This window comes from Salvelinus fontinalis, chromosome 5 (genome assembly GCF_029448725.1).
Source record: "Salvelinus fontinalis isolate EN_2023a chromosome 5, ASM2944872v1, whole genome shotgun sequence".
Taxonomy (NCBI): Eukaryota; Metazoa; Chordata; class Actinopteri; order Salmoniformes; family Salmonidae; genus Salvelinus; species Salvelinus fontinalis.
This window is the reverse complement of record NC_074669.1, coordinates 14987528-15007395: the sequence shown is the minus strand read 5'-3', so window position 1 is coordinate 15007395 and position 19868 is coordinate 14987528. Positions and strand designations below refer to the sequence as shown.

The window sequence follows — 19868 nt, the reverse complement described above, 5'->3', positions numbered from 1 at the left end:
GTGTCTTCACCTCTCCACTCATCTAACAGTCCAAGAATGTATTTCTTGGCTTTAAGGTGAGGCTGCCTGTTTATGCCAGACCTAGCTCAGACCACAGGGACACTAAATGGGAGCCTGTAATTATCATTGTTCCTCTGCTGTCCTGTTAGTGCGCTCGCCAGAAAAACAAGAGGGATCCCTAGGCAGCGGTCATCAAAGCAATCGACTTTGATCAAAAATGAAAAAATCAAGGTGGAATGCTCCAAACATAATACAAGTGAATGGGAATGGATATCCTCCAAAGGACAACACCCACTCCCACTCTACTATGGCCTGTTAATGCCCTATGCACAGGTGCTTGTTACTAAATATAGGGTTTCATCAGTTGCTATGTGTCACTATGCAATGTGTTGATGCAAATAGGGTGTTTCCAAGGTTTGGCAAAGGGCATAGAAAATATAAGCAATATCATTTAGTGGTGAAGAACTATATTTGAAATCGACACCATAGCAATGCATAGCTGCTCAGTGTTCTAATGATTTGTCCTGATTCTTTACAGCAGAGCTCTGTACTGACCTCACAATGTTAGGGCAGTACTGTGGGAATTATTCTAACCTCAAACAGTGAATTTTAGGACACATTTGACCCTATTACCCTATTTTACAGACACATACTGTATGTAGATTATTGATTATTTTTGTATCTATACATGCCTTGACATCTGTAAAAGATTCATAAAAACGATTTCTTCCAGACAAACAAGCAATAATATGATGGGGGCACAAGTCATGCTGCTTTAGCTACAACGTCCTAATGCTTCAGGGACCTTTGAAACCCTGTGTGGTCAATTTCTCTCAGAGGAGTGAAAAGAACTGTGGTGGGTGGAGAAGAAAACCCTTGCCACTCACAATACCGATCTGATGTATGTAGACTAAAAAGGAGGGGGGAAGGGGCAGAATTTTAAAGCGCTTATTGAATTGCTATTACAGCTCCTGAGACTAATTGCGGCTGTTGTGTGTCTCTCAGTCGCAGAGGGGGCTCTGGAGTAGCCCTGCATGCTCTTACCCAGTGGGGTTTTTAAACAGAAAGGCCCAGAGAGAGCCCAGGACCACCGAAGATCAATAGCAAACCCTTCAGTCTTTCACAGGCCTACTCTAATCCTTCTCATTTGTCTGCCATTTTGTTCAGAGCCATTCACAGCTCCCTGCATTTGGGATTAGGGTCATGTTTTGTTACAAAAACAGCCCAAGTTATTACGGTGAATAGACCGAGGGGCAGACGGTGAGTGTGTGTGTGTGTGTGTGTGTGTGTGTGTGTGTGTGTGTGTGTGTGTGTGTGTGTGTGTGTGTGTGTGTGTGTGTGTGTGTGTGTGTGTGTGTGTGTGTGTGTGTGTGTGTGTGTGTGTGTGTTAGAAGAGTATGAAAATACTGTATGTCCAATGTCTCAGACAAAGCAGACTGTTTATTTTCTTCCTCGTAGAACTCAGAATAAGTTAATGTCAGTTAGAAAGAGTTATGTTTCATAACTTTCAGAAATTCCTCTACCTTTTTGTTCTTTCTGTGGCTGCCTGGCCGAACTGTCTGCTGGAGTCTTGGCAGCAGGCATCAGATCCATCAGAAAGGCCAGGCCGGGCCTTCTCATCACTGAGTGAGTGGATTAGTCTGTGCGTCTGCAGCCACATGAGACAGGGCCTCTTAGGGCCACTAGCACCAGCCACATTATCCCCAAAGCCCTACCATGCCACTTCACAGGTATGTGGTGCCACAGAGGCCTCCGTCCACACTCACCCCATATGGCATTCCCCAGATGCCTGCGGGCATGTCAGACACCGCAGGATTGGAAGAGAAGGCTAGGAGGATGGGGAAAGGGTGGAGGGGCTGAGGCTCCGTCCAGATAGTTTGGCCAACTGAAGCAAGTCCCAGTCAACATCATAAGGTTGTCTTTGGCTTTTGGTGACTGGAAAAGGCCTAAGTCGGGACAGGTTCATGAGAAGTCTGAGGCGGGCCAAGCCTTATCCACCCTGCCCCTCGAGCTCCAGTGTGTGTTTGGAGTAATTCTCCAAGCGAGAGGGGCTAGACTGTCTCTGTCTTTTGTCACCATCTGTGCTGGGATATTTTCTCAGAGCTAACGCTACGGTAGCACATGCTGTCCTTTCATGTTCAAGGACTAGCAGGTGGATGTTCTTCCCTAAAGATACATTTTTCCAAGTATAATGTTTGAAATTCATCATGGCTAATTTGTCCTTCTTAGGAGTTGGTTTCGCTGTGGTGAAAAAGTTTTTGTTTTATTACCCTGGCGGGCTGTATCAGACGCATAAAAAATCTGTTACCAGAAAGTCTCCGTTTCCTCTGTCAAGCATTGTCATCATCTGCTTCTCAAGTACAGAACACAGATAACTATTTTTATATATATATATTTTTTTATTATCCCATTTTCTCCCCAATTTTCGTGGTATCCAATCGCTAGTAATTACTATCTTGTCTCATCGCTACAACTCCCGTACGGGCTCGGGAGAGATGAAGGTCGAAAGCCATGCGTCCTCCGAAGCACAACCCAACCAAGCCGCACTGCTTCTTACCACAGCGCGCCTCCAACCCGGAAGCCAGCCGCACCAATGTGTCGGAGGAAACACTGTGTACCTGGCCCCCTTGGTTAGCGCGCACTGCGCCCGGCCCGCCACAGGAGTCGCTGGAGCGAGATGAGACAAGGATATCCCTACCGGCCAAACCCTCCCTAACCCGGACGACACTATGCCAATTGTGCGTCGCCCCACAGACCTCCCGGTGGCGGCCGGCTGCGACAGAGCCTGGGCGTGAACCCAGAGACTCTGGTGGCGCAGCTAGCACTGCGATGCAGTGCCCTAGACCACTGCGCCACCCGGGAGGCCCGAACACAGATAACTTGACAAAGTTGACACTGTTGGCAAAGGGAGAGGAATACAACGGTCTGTTACAGTTCAGTTTGAAGGCGGCACATTTTCTTTATGAAACAGCCTGTGAAATTGTATAATCTTTTTTCAGTACACTGGATAAATATGGAGACAGACTTAATCAAAGAGGGACAACAACATGTAGCCTACACTAAGAGGGTGTAGCGTTTTGACCAGACTGCCCCGGGTCTAGACTAGCTATGAGCTTATAATATAGTTCCCTCTGGGACCCACTAATGTACCAATTTCCCCTTCAAGTCCCACCTCTGTGTGTGCGTCCTCCATCTCTGCCTCCACTTCACTAGCTCTCCATCCCACTCCATCAGAACTGTGGCATTAGGTGGGCATTCTCTTCTAAAGGTCTCTGAAATTAAAGGAGTCCTGTTTCAATTGTGGTCCACACATAGTTTTAATAATGTCTGGTTCTGTGTAACTGCTGTAGGTATGAAACCTATTGGTACAATGTGCTGTAAGTATGAAACATCTTGGTACAATGTGCTGCAGGTATGAAACCTATTGGTACAATGTGCTGTAGGTATGAAACCTATTGGTACAATGTGCTGTAAGTATGAAACATCTTGGTACAATGTGCTGCAGGTATGAAACCTATTGGTACAATGTGCTGTAGGTATGAAACCTCTTGGTACAATGTGCTGTAGGTATGAAACCTCTTGCTACAATGTGCTGTAGCTATGAAACCTCTTGGTACAATGTGCTGTAGGTATGAAACCTATTGGTACAATATGCTGTAGGTATGACTGACAGGGTCTCATAAGAAGGGTAAAAAACATGAGAAGAAAAATTATTTACAATTCAAGAGAAGTGTAACCTCCTATGCTGTACTGAGGATCCATTTTGTGGGGCTCGTCTGGGATCTGAACACGGGAACTCTTGCAACATCACAGAAGGATAAGAAGTTAACATATTAAAGAAGACCTCCAGAGATTTATGAATTTTTACTGTTGCAAAGCGATATCCCCAGTATAAATACAATAAAGTACACACACTAAAGGGTAAAAAAATATGTTTTGGGCAGAATAGTGTTTTTTAGTCACAACTGCAAACTTAAAGGAGGAGGGTATTCAATGAGTTGATCTGATCCGTGAAGTCATCTGCCTCCTCCTTGCTTGAGGAGCAATAGAGGAGCAATAGAGAACAAAAGAGGAAAGGCCCCCTGCCCACTGCTATGTCATGACTTACCTGGACCACCTATTGAGATGTGCCTTTCAGATGTTAAATGAGGTGTTAAATTAGTTCTTGAATAAGGTGAAAAGAAGACTGGAATGCCATTTTAAGTTTTAATAAAGTTTTGTGCTTGTTGCTTTGTTTCTGTCATGGCCTGCTCCCATTCCCACTCTCTGGCACTGACGGGCACTTGGCCCGTCAGGCTCGCCCAGGGGGGACCCCGGGTGGTGCCCCTAGAGGGGGGGGGGGGGGGATACTGTCACGCCTGCTCCCGCTCCCCCTCTCTGGCGCTCAAGGGCACCCAAGGGCATCATTACGCACACCTGTCACCATTGTTACACGCATCAGCGCTTCATGGGACTCACCTTAACTCTTACCTTATTGATTGCCTCCCCAGGTAACTAATTGGCTATCGCCCCGTAGCATGCACTTCTGTCATCATAAAGTGCTTTGAAAGGCTAGTTAACCTTTCCGCCCAGGGGTTCCGCTAGCGGAACACCCACAACATTCCGCTGAAAAGGCAGTGCGCAAAATTAAAAAATATATTTTTTTAAATATGTAACTTTCACACATTAACAAGTCCAATAAGGCAAATGAAAGATAAACATCTCGTTAATCTACCCATCGTGTCCGATTTTAAAAATGTTTTACAGCGAAAACACAACATGTATTTATGTTAGATCACCACCAAATCCCAAAAACACACAGCCATTTTCCAGCGAAAGATAGCTTTCACAAAAAGCAGAAATAGAGATAAAATGAATCACTAACCTTTGATAATCTTCATCAGATGACACTCATAGGACATCATGTTACACAATAGATTTATGTTTTGTTCGAAATGTGCATATTTATATCCACAAATCTCAGTTTACATTGGCGCCGTGTTCAGAAATGCCTCCAAAATATCCGTAGTAATTACGGAGAGCCACGTCAAATAACAGACATACTCATCATAAACTTTGATGAAAGATACATGTTTTACATTTAATTAAAGATACACTGGTTCTTAATGCAACCGCTGTGTCAGATTGTCAGATACGAAATTACATCATAAATATTCCCTTACCTTTGATGAACTTTCATCAGAATGCAGTGCCAGGAATCCTAGTTCCACAATAAATCGTTGTTTTGTTCGATAATGTCCATTACTTATGTCGAATTAGCAACTTTTGCTAGCATGTGTAGTTCACATGTCCAAACGATGGCGCCGGTCCAGGCGAACTCGGACGAAAACTTCAAAAAGTTATATTACAAGTCGAATAAACTGGTCAAACTTAGTAGAGAATCAATCTTCAGGATGTTGTTATCATATATATCCAATAACGTTCCAACCGGAGCATTTCTTCATGTCTGTATAAGTAATGGCACACATGGCCATTCCATGACTAGCGCACGTGACTAGAAACTAGCATTCTTTCAGACCACTGACTCATTCCCCTCCCATCCGGTCCCACATCACACTAGAGGCTTCATTCCACGTTCTACTGACTGTTGACATCTAGTGGAAGGCATATGAAGTGCAAACAGATCCATAAATTACAGAGAATTGAATAGGCGATGACTTTCACATCGACCCTTTTCAGAATTCTCACTTCCTGTTTGAAAGTTTCCCTGCCATATGAGTTCTGTTATACTCACAGACATAATTCATAAACTTCAGAGTGTTTTCTATCCAATAGTAATAATAATATGCTTATATTATCATCTGGGACAGAGTAGGAGGCACCAATTCATCCAAAAGTGAAAATGCTGCCCCTATCCCAAACAGGTTTTAAGGAACATATCACCTCCACCTTACTCGACACCCTAGACCCACTACAATTTGCATACTGCCCCAACAGATCCATGGACGACGCAATCGACATTGCACTGCACACTGACCTATCCCACCTGGATAAGATAAATACCTACGTAAGAATGCTGTTCGTTGACTACAGCTCAGCCTTCAACTCCATAGTGCCCACCAAGCTCATCACTAAGCTCAGAGCCCTGGGACTGAACCCCTCCCTGTGCAACTGGGTCCTGGACTTCCTGACGGGCTGACCCCAAGTGGGGAATGTAGGCAGCAACACCTCCGCCACGCTGATCCTCAACAGGGGGGACCTACAGGGGTGCGTGCTCAGCCCCCTCCTCTACTCCCTGTTCACCCATGACTGCATGGCCATGCACGTCTCCAACTCAATCATCAAGTTTGCTGACGACACAACAGTGGTAGGTCTGATTACCAACAATTATGAGACAGCCTACAGTGAGGAGGTGAGAGCCCTAGAGGAGTGGTGACAGTAAAATAACCTCTCCATCAACGTAAAAAAAACAAAGGAGCTGATCGTGGACTACAAGAAACAGCAGAGACAGCACGGCCCACCCACATTGACAGGGAGAGGGCTTGGCCCCTAAGAACCTCACTAACTTCTACAGATGCACCATTGAGAGCATCCTGTCAGGCTGTATCACCACCTGGTACGGTCAATTGCACCCTCCGCAACCACGGGACTCTCCAGGAGCACACTGCTTGCCCTCCAGGACATCTACAGCACCTGGTGTCACAAGAATGCCAAGAAGATCATCAAGGACCTCAGCCACCCGAGCCACGGCCTGTTCACCCTGCTACCATCTAGAACAGAGGTGGACAATTCCAGTCCTCGAGGGCCTGATTGGTGTTACAGTTTTGCCCCAGCCCCATCTAACACACCTGACCCCAATAATCACATAATAATGATTTTCAGCTTAGAATGCAATTTGATTAATCAGCTGTGTTTGCTAGGGATGGAGAAAAAGTGTGACCCCAATCAGGCCCCGAGGACTGGAGTTGCCCACCCCTGATCTAGAAGGTGGAGACAGTACAGGTGCATCAAAGCTGGAACCGAGAGACTGATAAACAGCTTCTATCTCCAGGCCATCAGACTGTTAAACAGTCACCACTAGTGGCCTCCACACAATACCCTACCTCCTGCCCTGAACCTTAGTCACTGTTCTAGTCGGCTACCACCCAGTACTCTACCCTGCACCTTAGAGACTGCTGCCCTATGTACATAGAGTCATTGGTCACTTTAATAATGTTTACGTTCTGTTTTACTCACTTTATACAGTACCAGTCAAAACTTAGGACACACTTACTCATTCAAGGGTTTTTCTTTATTTTTACTATTTTCTACATTGTAGAATAATAGTGAAGACATCACAACTATGAAATAACACATGGAATCATGTAGTAACCAAGAAAGTGTTAAACAAATCAAAATATATTTTATATTTGAGATTCTTCAAAGTAGCCACCCTTTACCTTGATGACAGCTTTGCAAACTCTTGGCATTCTCTCAACCAGCTTCATGAGGTAGTCACCTGGAATGCATTTTAATTAACAGGTGTGCCTTTTTAAAAGTTAATTGTGGAATTTCTTTCCTTCTTAATGCGTTTGAGCCAGTCAGTTGTGTTGTGACAAGGTAGGGGTGGTACACAGAAGATAGTCCTATTTGGTAAAAGACCAAGTCCATATTTTGGCAAGAACAGCTCAAATAAGCAAAGAGAAATGACAATCCATAATTTCTTTGAGACACCAAGGTCAGTCAATTCAAAAAATATCAAGAACTTTGAAAGGATGATCGGATGATTTCTGTGGCAGTTTGTATAGTTCTGACTCTCTTGCCCCCTCCACTGGATATACCGCAGTACTTGATTTACTCTTAAAGGTTTAAATCTATAAGAGCTGAATCCTAACTTGAGATCTGTGCATATCACTAGGATTGGAATGAAAGGATTAATCTCTTAAAGCAGCAATCAGCAGTTGAAACAATGACAAAGCGCACCCCCCGTTTTGGTAAAAAGCTGAGGGATGGGGCCGGAGAAATGTAACCACTCAAATGTATAGACAGAGCTATGGATTCAAGTACTGGGCATCCATGATATAAAAATTATAGTTTTAACCAAGTTTTGAGGCTATACAGTGTTGGTTTGCATTTACTTTGTTTAAAAACATTGGGAGGAAACAATCTTATATGTTGGGTTCTGATGGTGTTTGACAGTTGACCTGAGCCCATGAGTAAGTTATATTATTGAAGTATCAATTGGTGCATTTCATTCATTTATGAGTCCAACAATTGATGTAGCAACTGCAGATTGCCCCTTTAAGCCTATTTCTCACAGATTGGGAGAAACAGTGTGTGGATTTACCAGTGTAAGACCGCCATGTCTGCTTGTCAGTGTCCTGCTATTCTAGTAAAATGTGAATAACCACAATGTGGTCACCTATATGAGGTGTGAATGTGGTGGGTGAATGAATGATATGCAAGGTTCACACACTCATAGCTCAAATCCTGTGTGGGTAGATGGGCTGGGAGGGGTTTATAAAGATGCTCAGGACATTTGAGGACAGTCTGAGAAGAAGACAATATGGCTGCCACATCTGCTCCTGCTGGTCACTCTCCTTCCCCCTCAAGGGCTCACAGGTAAGACCAAACTTTACCTATCACTTCAACCTATCCCATGTACACTCACACTTCCACTCACTCTGGCGGTTAAAAGAGGATGACATTTGACCCTCTAACCATGGACAGCAGAAAACTGCAAAGTGACACTGATTTGGTTGTATAGCAATAACATAAAAATTCACGTGATGATCACAAATTCTAGTCTTTGAATTCTAGTCATTTAAAGCCCACTGTTGTTAATTTGGGTTTCATTGGGGATATCTCTATGTCTCTACCAGCCCACCAGGACTCTGGCATTGTGAATGGAGAAAAGACCAAAACCAACTCTAAACCCTACATGGTCTCTGTGCAGGAGAGGAACAAGGAAACGGAAAAGAGGGAACATATCTGTGGGGGGTTTCTTGTGTCAGATAACTTTGTCATGACGGCCGCTCACTGCTACACAAGGTAATTGTGTTTTACTCTTATCCTATTGAACTATTTGAGGGAGAAAACTACTCACACCAAGAAGTCATAAGTGGTTCTGTGGTCTTTGTAAAAAATTGTAGATTTGCTTCATGCTGTAAAACAGGGGTGTCAGACAAATAAATGAGTTCCCTTCCCCTTCCATTAAAAAAAAAATCTTATTAATATTATTGTATTTTATGTAAATATTTTTACTCAAACCACCCCATCAGTCAGATTGGACTCCCTCGCTGTAGAATGTTCTGTGTGCTTAGAAGCTCAGTGAGTAGCATGTTGTTTCCTCTTCATAGGGGTGTGATAAGCAAGTCAAAGCTTATAGAGGAAAGGAAGTACAATAGCTCCAGTGATATCCTCCAAGTTAGTGGAAAATCACAATCTATATTTTCAGTGAACTATTGCCATTCAGTAATTGTTTCTTTGTCCTTGTAGTGGTGTACAGCTGACGGTTGTGGTTGGTGTTCATAACATTAAAAAGTGGGAACATTCGGCTCAGAGGATTGGTGTGAAAAGTTATTACGTCAATGATTACAATCCCGAAACACACAAGAATGACATCATGCTGTTGGAGGTAAATGAGAGGGAAGTAATGAAGTGTGTGTAAGGGGTAACTAGAGTATGTTATAAACACCTATTCAAATCAGGTGTGATGTATATGATTTTGTATGATTACCTTCCCAGAAGGGAATTGTGTCGCATACAAATACTTAATAAACCCTTTGCAGGGATATTCTACCCTGCCTGACACAACACATGGGACTCTAACTGCAATCCTGTACTCTAAACACAGCTCAAGACACCCACCCCGAGGCGGAGTTCTGTGAAGCCGATCCCTGTCGCTAAGAAAGACCTGCACATCAAGGCTGGAGCTATCTGTAATGTGGCAGGATGGAGAGCCACTGAAACTAACGGCTTTGTAAACGCAGACCTATTGGATGTGAATGTTGCTGTTGTAGACAGGGGTGACTGCCAGAGAACTTGGAGAAGAGCCATACCCACTTCTATGATATGTGCCGGTGGTACTGCTGATGATAAAGGCTTTTGTCAGGTACGGTTATAAAGTATAGTTAATTCTGAAATTAATAATAATAATCATAATAATATACAGGCATATTATATAAACATGAAGTGACACAATTTCACCTGGTTAATATTGCCTGCTAACCTGGATTTATTTTAGTTAAATATGCAGGTTTAAAAATATATACTTCCGTGTATTGATTCTAAGAAATGCATTGATGTTTATGGTTAGGTACAGTCGTGCAACGATTATGCTTTTTTCACAAATGTGCTTTTGTTAAATCGTCCCCCGTTTGGCGAAGTTGGCTGTCTTTGTTAGGAAGAAATTGTCTTCACACAGTTCGCAACAAGCCAGGCGGCCCAAACTGCTGCATATACCCTGACTCTGTTGCAAGAGAAGTGACACATTTTCCCTAGTTAAAATAAATTAATTTTAGCAGGCAATACTAACTAAATATGCAGGTTTAAAAACATATACTTGTGTATTGATTTTAAGAAAGGCATTGATGTTTATGGTTAGGTACATGTTGGAGCAACGACAGTCCTTTTTCGCACCACATCGATTATGTGCAACGCAGGACACGCTAGATAAACTAGTAATATCATCAACCATGTGTAGTTAACTAGTGGTTATGATTGATTGATTGATTGTTTTTTATAAGGTAAGTTTAATGCTAGCTAGCAACTTACCTTGGCTTCTTACTGCATTCGTGTAACAGGCAGGCTCCTCGTGGAGTGCAATATAAAGCAGGTGGTTGGACTAGTTTACTGTAAAGTTGCAAGATTGAATCCCCGAGCTGACGAGGTAAAAATCTGTCATTGTCAGGGTTGTGTGCAGAGAAGTAGCGGAGTCAAGCGCAGGACACAGGTGTTGAGCGAAACCACAGCGTTTACTCAAAAATAAGCAAAAATTCCTCAATGGGAATACAACAAACACACAAGTACTAACAACAACCACTAACGAAACAAACAATCACGGACCGAACAGAAATTAATGCCAGAGGCTTAAATAGGGAACATGATAGGGGAGTTGAAACCAGGTGTGTGTAATACAGACAAAACAAAACGAAACTGAAAAATGGATCGGTGGTGACTAGAAAGCCGGTGACGTCGACCGCTGAACACCACCCGAACAAGGAGAAGGGCCGACTTCGGCGGAAGTCGTGACAGTACCACCCCCCCCCCCCCCCCCCCCCCCCCCTCCCCCCCTGGCCGCGCGGCCGCGCGACGACACCGGCCTCGGGGACGACCCGGAGGGCGAGGTGCAGGGCGATCCGGATGGAGACGGTGAAACTCTTGTAACATTGACGGATCTAGAATGTCCTCCACCGGTACCCAGCATCTCTCCTCCGGGCCGTACTCCTCCCACTCCACGAGGTACTGAAGGCCCCTCGCCCGACGTCTTGAGTCCATGATGGCTCTTACGATATACGCCGGGACCCCCTCGATGTAAAGAGGGGGCGGAGGAACCTCCCGCACCTCAGACTGCTGGAGCGGACCAGCCACCACCGGCCTGAGGAGAGACACATGGAACGAGGGGTTCATACGGTAATCAGGGGGGAGTTGTAACCTATAACAAACCTCGTTCAGTCTCCTCAGGACTTTAAATGGCCCCACAAACCGCGGACCCAGCTTCCGGCAGGGCAGGTGAAGGGGTAGGTTTCGGGTCGAGAGCCAGACCCGATCCCCCGGTGCATACATCGGGGCCTCACTGCGGTGGCGGTCGGCACTCGCCTTTTGTCTCCTGATGGCCCGTTGTAGCCGCACATGGGCAGCGTTCCAAGTCTCCTCTGAGTACCGAAACCATTCATCCACCGCAGGAGCCTCAATCTGGCTCTGATGCCATGGTGCCAGGACCAGCACACACTGAAAAGGTGATAGGTTGGTAGAGGAGTGGCGGAGGGAGTTTTGGGCCATCTCCGCCCAGGGGATGTAAGCCGCCCACTCCCCCGGCCGGTCCTGGCAATAGGACCTCAGAAACCTACCCACATCCTGGTTGACTCTTTCCACCTGCCCGTTGCTCTCGGGGTGGAAACCTGAGGTAAGGCTGACCGAGATCCCCAGGCGTTCCATAAACGCCCTCCAGACGTAAATTGGGGACCCCGATCAGAAACTATATCCTCAGGCACCCCGTAGTGCCAGAATACGTGGGTGAACAGAGCCTCCGCAATTTGTAGAGTCGTAGGGAGACCGGGCAAAGGAAGGAGACGGCAGGACTTAGAAAATCGATCCGCAACGACCAGGATCGTGGTGTTACCCCGCGACGGGGGAAGATCCGTCACGAAATCCACCGATAGGTGTGACCACGGTCGCTGTGGAAGGGGTTGTAAATTTCCCTCTGGGCAGATGTCTAGGTGCCTTGCACTGTGCACATACCGAACAGGAGGAAACATAAAACCTCACGTCCTTAGCTAAAGTGGGCCACCAGTACTTCCCAGCAAGGCAGCGCACCGTCCGACCGATACCAGGATGACCAGAGGAGGGTGACGTATGAGCCCAACAGATCAAACGATCGCGGACATCAAACAGAACGTACAGACGCCCAGCTGGACAGTCAGGTGGAGTGGGCTCTGCACGTGACGCCCGTTCGAAGTCTGCGTCCACCTCCCACACCACCGGTGCCACCAGTCGAGAGGCTGGAATTATGGGAATGGGATCTGTGGACCGCTCCTCTGTATCATACAGCCGGGACAGTGCGTCTGCCTTAATGTTCTGGGAACCTGGTTTGTAGGAAAGGGTGAAATCAAAACGGGTGAAAAACATGGCCCACCTTGCCTGGCGAGGGTTCATTCTCCTCGCCGCCCGGATGTACTCCAGATTGCGGTGGTCAGTCCAAATGAGAAAAGGGTGTCTAGCCCCCTCAAGCCAATGTCTCCACGCTTTCAGAGCCATGACAACAGCCAGCAACTCCCGGTCCCCCACATCATAGTTTCGCTCCGCTGGACTGAGCTTCTTCGAAAAGAATGCACAGGGGCGGAGCTTTAGTGGCATACCCGAGCGCTGAGACAGCACAGCCCCTATCCCTGCCTCGGACGCGTCCACCTCAACTATGAATGCTAAGGAAGGATCAGGATGAGCCAGCACGGGAGCTGAGGTAAACAGAGCCTTCAGGTGACCAAAAGCCCTGTCCGCCCCAGCTGTCCACTGCAGTCGCACCGGTCCCCCCTTCAGCAGTGACGTAAATGGGAGCCGCTACCTGACCAAAACCCCGGATAAATCTCTGGTAGTAGTTGGCAAACGCTAAAAACCGCTGCACCTCCTTTACCGTCGTTGGAGTCGGCCAATTACGCACGGCTGAAATGCGGTCATTCTCCATCTCTACCCCTGACGCTGAAAAGCGGTACCCTATTAAGGAGATGGACTGTTGGAAGAACAGACATTTCTCAGCCTTGACTTACAGGTCAAGCTCCAACAGTTGACCAAGCACCCTGCGCACTAGGGACACATGCTCGGCGCGTGGAGCGGAGTATGTTAGAATGTCATCTATATACACCACTACACCCTGCCCGTGCAGGTCCCTGAAAATCTCATCCACAAAGGATTGGAAGACTGATGGAGCATTCATTAACCCGTATGGCATGACGAGGTACTCATAATGCCCAGAAGTGGTGCTAAATGCTGTCTTCCACTCATCTCCCCTCTTGATACGCACCAGGTTGTAAGCGCTCCTGAGGTCCAATTTTGTGAAGAAACGCGCCCTGTGTAATGACTCGGTCATACTGGCTATGAGTGGTAGCAGGTAACTGTATTTTACCGTGATCTTATTTATACCTTGATAATCAATACACGGGCGCAAACCTCCATCCTTCTTCTTCACAAAAAAGAAACTCGAGGAGAGATGGAAGGCCGAATGTATCCCTGTCCCAGAGATTCGGTGACATATGTCTCCATAGCCACCGTCTCCTCCTGTGACAGAGGATACACGTGACTCCTGGGAAGTGCAGCATCTACCAAGAGATCTATCGCACAATCCACCGGTCGATGGGGTGGTAATTGAGTCGCCTTCTTTTTACAGAAGGCAAATGCCAAATCGGCATATTCGGGGGGAATGTGCATGGTGGAAACCTGGTTTAGACTTTCCACCGTAGTGGCACCTAAGGAAACACCTACACACCTCCCTGAACACTGACAGGACCATCCCTTGAGAGCCCTCTGTTGCCACGAAATAATCGGATCATGAGAGGCCAACCAGGGAAGACCCAACACAACAGGAAACGCAGGAGAGTCGATCAAGAAGAGACTAATTCTCTCCTCGGGATCCCCCTGCGTTCTCATTGCAATGGGCGCTGTGACCTCCCCAATCAGCCCCGACCCCAAAGGACGACTATCTAAGGCATGTACAGGGAAGGGAACATCAACAGGAACAATAGGGATCCCTAATCTATGTGCCAAAGAGCGGTCAATAAAGTTCCCAGCTGCGCCTGAATCTACTAGCGCCTTATGCTGGGGATGCGGGGAAAATTCAGGAAATTCTATGGGTAACCACATGTGTGCAACAGAGGGCTCTGGGTGAGTTGTGTGCCTACTCACCTGAGATGACCCACCAGTGCTCCGCCTGCTACCTCAACTTCCAGGAGTAACACCCCAGCACCAACCAGCAGTGTGCCCTCTGCGGCCACAGTTGGTGCAGGGAATGGTCCCCCCTCCGGTCTCCCTCCTAGCAGCCCCTCCTAACTCCATAGGTGTTGGATCCAAGGTGCTGGGTAATGGAACGGGCGGACCCCGATCTAGACGTCCGTGGGAGGCCAACAGGGTATCCAGCCGCATAGATAAATCCACCAGCTTGTCCAGGTTGAGAGTGGCGTCTCTGCAGGCTAGCTCCCTACGAACGTCCTCTCGTAGACTACACCTGTAGTGATCGATCAGGGCCCGCTCATTCCATCCCGCACCAGCTGCCAGAGTTCGGAAGTCCAGTGCGAATTCTTGAGCGCTCCTCATCCCCTGTCTCAGATGGAACAATCGCTCTCCCGCCGCTCTCCCTCCAGGTGGATGATCAAAGACTGCCCGGAAGCGGCGAGAGAAGTCATCATAGTTATCCAGGGTTAGGCCCTCCCTTCCCCAGATGGCGTTAGCCCACTCCAGGGCTTTACCAGTCAGGCAGGAGATGAGGGCGCCCACCCTCTCGCGTCCCGAAGGGGACGGATGAACAGCTGCCAGGTAGAGCTCCAGCTGTGGTAGGAACCCCTGGCACCCGGCTGCTGTTCCGTCATACGCTCCTGGGAGCGAGAGCCGAATCCCACTGGGTCCTGAAGATGGAGGGATGGACATCGGTGTAGGTTGAGGTGCGGGTGGAGGTGATGGGGTATGATAGACCGGGAGACCTCCTCGCTCCCATCTGTCCATTGTTTGCAGCACGCGATCCATGGCTGTCCCTAGACTGTGTAACATGGTCGCGTGCTTTTGGACTTGCTCCTCTACTGGCAGAGAAGGGCTGGCTGCACCTGCTGACTCCATTTGAACAGGTCCGTGATTCTGTCAGGGTTGTGTACAGAGAAGTAGCGAAGTCAAGCGCAGGACAAACAAACACACAAGTACTAACAACAACCACTAACGAAACAAACAATCACGGACAGAACAGAAATGAATGCCAGAGGGTTAAATAGGGAACATGATAGGGGAATTGAAACCAGGTGTGTGTAATACAGACAAAACAAAACAAAACAGAAAAATGGATCGGTGGTGACTAGCAAGCCGGTGACGTCGACCGCCGAACACCACCCGAACAAGGAGAAGGGCCGACTTCGGCGGAAGTCGTGACAGTCATTCTGCCCCTGAACAGGCAGTTAACCCACCGTTCCTAGGCCGTCATTGAAAACAAGAATGTGTTCTTAACTGACTTGCCTAGTTAAATAAAGGTGTAAAAAAAAAAAGAAATCGGTGTCCAAAAATACTGATTTCCAATTGTTATGAAAACTTGAAATCGGCCCTAATGAATTGGCCATTCCGATTGATCGGTCAACCTCTAAAATGTATCACTAGCCACTTTAAACAATGCCACTTTTATATTTTTACATACCCTACATTACTCATCTCATATGTATATACTGTACTCTATACCACCTTAATGCATCTTGCCATGCCGTTCTATACCATCACTCATTTATATATATTTTTTTAATGTACATATTCTTATTCATTCCTTTACACTTGTGTGTATAAGGTAGTTGTTGTGAATTTGTTAGGTTAGATTACTCGTTGGATATTACTGCATTGTCGGAACTAGAAGCACAAGCATTTCGCTACACTCGCATTAACATCTGCTAACCATGTGTATATGACAAATAAAATTTGATTTGATTTGATGGAGAATCCAAGGCACACTTAACCAGCATGGCTACCACAGCATTCTGCAGCGATACGCCATCCCATCTGGTTTGCGCTTTGTGGGACTATCATTTGTTTTTCAACAGGACAATGACCCAAAACACACCTCCAGGCTGTGTAAGGGCTGTTTGACCAATAAGGAGGGTGATGGAGTACTGCATCAGATGACCTGGCCTCCACAATCACCCGACCTCAACCCAATTGAGATGGTTTGGGATGAGTTGTACTGCAGAGTGAATTAAAAGCAGCTAATAAGTTCTCAGAACATCTGGAAACTCCTTCAAAAGTATTCCTCATGAAGCTGGATGAGAGAATGCCAAGATTGTGCAAACCTGTCATCAAGGCAAAGGATGGCTACTTTGAAGAATCTCAAATATATAATATTTTGATTTGTTTAACACTTTTTTAGGTTACTACATAATTCCATATGTGTTATTTAATGGTTTTGATGTCTTCACTGTTATTCTACAATGTAGAAAATAGTAAAAATAAAGAAAACCCCTTGAATGAGTAGGTGTGTCCAAACTTTTGACTGGTACTTTGACTGTTTTTCACATGTAGAGTAACTGTTTCTTCTCGTCTGTGTTTCAACCATTGATTTCAGGGAGATTCAGGAGGTCCTCTGGTGTGTGGAGGGATAGCAGTGGGAGTTGTGTCCTTCAATGATGCAGACTATTGCAACCAGTCGAGAGCACCCAATGTCTACACCAACATATCAACCTATCTCCCCTGGATCAAGAAAGTAACTGGACTTAAATCAGTCAACTAAATGATTAATAAACACACACACTCTTTGTTACAGAAAATGTTAACTGAGTATATGTGCATGTGTGTTGGTTTCCTGTAAAAGTCTCAAGTACTGACAGACAACATAGGGTTATTATTTTATATGCATTTTTAGACAGATAAGCTACATGGAATCGTGTGGTTAAGACAACAAAGTATCTCTGGTTACATGAAAGCGGCACAATTCTCGGAAAGCACACCACTGCTTATTTTCAGTGCCAGAAGCCTTGGCCACTGTGGTTCGTTTATCTGGTTCGTAGTGCTGCTAAGCACGGCACTAACGCACTGCTAACATAGCAGGTGCAAAAACTGCTGCACAGGTACTGGAAAAACAGACTGAGATGACAGTAGCATAGTCTGTCAAAGTTAATGTATCTAGAGTGTGGTCAAACATCATAAACCTCTAGTTGGTCATGGTTGCCATGTAGAGGTTACATTGGCACAGAATTGGGTGAAACACAGGAGGGCGTCAACCTCCATGTGAGACACATAGCTCTTGAATGAGGGAGGAAGTATATACTACATTAATAGGTACTTGTAACAGTCCTGACCTGTTTTATGTTGTTTTTATGTGTTTATGGTCAGGGCGTTAGTTTTGGGTGGGCAGTCTATGTTATCTGTTTCTATGTTGGTTTTGGTTTGCCTGGTATGGCTCTTGATTAGAGGCAGGTGGTTTGCGTTTTCCTCTAATCAAGAGTCATATTTAGGTAGGGCATTCTCACTGTTTGTTTGTGGGTGATTGTCTCCTGTGATGTCTCTCGTGTTGTCGATGTTTTTTCACATATGGGACTGTTATGGCTGTCGCTTTCCTCATCCTCGGATGAGGTGAGGAGAGAAGGATCTTCTGACCAAAATGCGGGTTCAGGGAAATATGCCATCTTTATTATAAATACGATGGTCACGTAACAAAACAAAACACTTTCAAAACTACAAAATAACAAAACGACGTACAACGGAACCTGAACATAAACTCACATCAACAAACGTAAACTCACGAACAGGAACGTACATCAAAACGCACGAACAGCCAAACAGTCCCATATGTGAAAAAACATCGACAACACGAGAGACATCACAGGAGACAATCACCCACAAACAAACAGTGAGAATGCCCTACCTAAATATGACTCTTGATTAGAGGAAAACGCAAACCACCTGCCTCTAATCAAGAGCCATACCAGGCAAACCAAAACCAACATAGAAACAGATAACATAGACTGCCCACCCAAAACTAACGCCCTGACCATAAACACATAAAAACAACATAAAACAGGTCAGGACTGTTACAGTACCCCCCCCTCAAGGTGCGAACGCCGGGCGCACCAGCACAAAGTCCAGGGGAGGGTCCGGGTGGGCAGTTGACCACGGTGGTGGTTCCGGCTCAGGACGCTGTCCCCACACCACCATAGTCACTCCCCTCTTCTGTCTACCCCTACTAATGACCACCCTAACACTACCTTCCCCTAAATAAACGGCCAGCACCGGAACAAGGGGCAGCACCGGGACAAGGGGCAGCACCGGGACAAGGGGCAGCACCGGGACAAGGGGCAGCACCGGGACAAGGGGCAACACCGGGACAAGGGGCAGATCCCGGCTGAAGGACTCTGGCAGGTCCTGTTTGGACGGCTCTGGCAGGTCCTGGCTGGACGGCTCTGGCAGGTCCATGCAGGCTGACGGCTCTCGACACTCATGGCAGACTGACGGCTCTCTACGCTCATGGCAGGCTGACGGCTCTCTACGCTCATGGCAGGCTGACGGCTCTCGACGCTCATGGCAGGCTGACGGCTCTCGACGCTCATGGCAGGCTGACGGCTCTGGCTGCTCATGGCTCTCTGACGGCTCTGGCTGCTCATGGCTCTCTGACGGCTCTGGCTGCTCATGGCTCTCTGACGGCTCTGGCTGCTCATGGCTCTCTGACGGCTCTGGCTGCTCATGGCTCTCTGACGGCTCTGGCTGCTCATGGCTCTCTAGCGGCTCTGGCAGATCCTGTCTGGTTGGCGGCTCTGGCAGATCCTGTCTGGTTGGCGGCTCTGGCAGATCCTGTCTGGTTGGCGGCTCTGGCAGATCCTGTCTGGCGGGCGGCTCTAGCGGCTCCTGTCTGGCTGACGGCTCTAGCGGCTCCTGTCTGGCGGATGGCTCTGTAGGCTCATGGCAGACGGGCGGCTTTGCAGGCTCATGGCAGACGGGCGGCTTTGCAGGCTCCTGGCAGACGGATGACTCAGATGGCGCTGGGGAGACGGATGGCTCAGATGGCGCTGGGGAGACGGATGGCTCAGATGGCGCTGGGGAGACGGATGGCTCAGATGGCGCTGGGGAGACGGATGGCTCAGATGGCGCTGGGGAGACGGATGGCTCAGATGGCGCTGGGGAGACGGATGACTCTGTAGGGAGGAGAAGGAGAGACAGCCTGGTGCGTGGTCTAGGCACCGGCTGCGCTGGAGAGGAGGAAACAGCAGGAGAGAGAACCCGGAGAGACAGCCTGGTACGGGGGGCTGCCACCGGAGGACTGGTACATGGAGGTGGCACCGGGTATACCGGACCGTGAAGGAGGACACGTGCTCTTGAGCACCGAGCCTCCCCAACCCCACCAGGTTGAATGGACCCCGTAGCCCTGCCAGTGCGGCGAGGTGGAATAGCCCGCACTGGGCTATGCAGGCGAACCGGGGACACCACCTGTAAGGCTGGTGCCATGTACACCGGCCCGAGGAGACGTACTGGAGACCAGATACGTTGGGCCGGCTTCATGGCACTCG

The 19868-nt window shown here is 47.4% G+C and overlaps 1 protein-coding gene across 1 annotated transcript; it reads left to right on the top strand.

Annotated features, from left to right (window-relative positions):
• Nucleotides 1-5941: 5941 nt before the first annotated feature.
• On the top strand, nucleotides 5942-17105 carry LOC129854846 (duodenase-1-like). The gene is made up of 6 exons (XM_055921979.1): nucleotides 5942-6007; nucleotides 8469-8541; nucleotides 8802-8970; nucleotides 9418-9556; nucleotides 9776-10033; nucleotides 16934-17105. The coding sequence occupies exons 1-6, from the start codon at nucleotides 5942-5944 to the stop codon at nucleotides 17096-17098; spliced, it is 870 nt and encodes a 289-aa protein (XP_055777954.1). The 3' UTR covers nucleotides 17099-17105.
• The last annotated feature ends 2763 nt before the right edge of the window (nucleotides 17106-19868 follow it).

What these genes read in the sequence shown, in the direction of transcription:
- LOC129854846 (XM_055921979.1), top strand. Translation starts at nt 5,942, where the DNA reads ATGGACGACGCAATCGACATTGCACTGCACACTGACCTATCCCACCTG. An exon ending in TGGATAAGATAAATACCTAC is followed by an intron (nt 6,008 to 8,468) that starts GTAAGAATGCTG and finishes ATTTGAGGACAG; the next exon opens with TCTGAGAAGAAGACAATATG. An exon ending in ATGACATCATGCTGTTGGAG is followed by an intron (nt 9,557 to 9,775) that starts GTAAATGAGAGG and finishes CTCTAAACACAG; the next exon opens with CTCAAGACACCCACCCCGAG.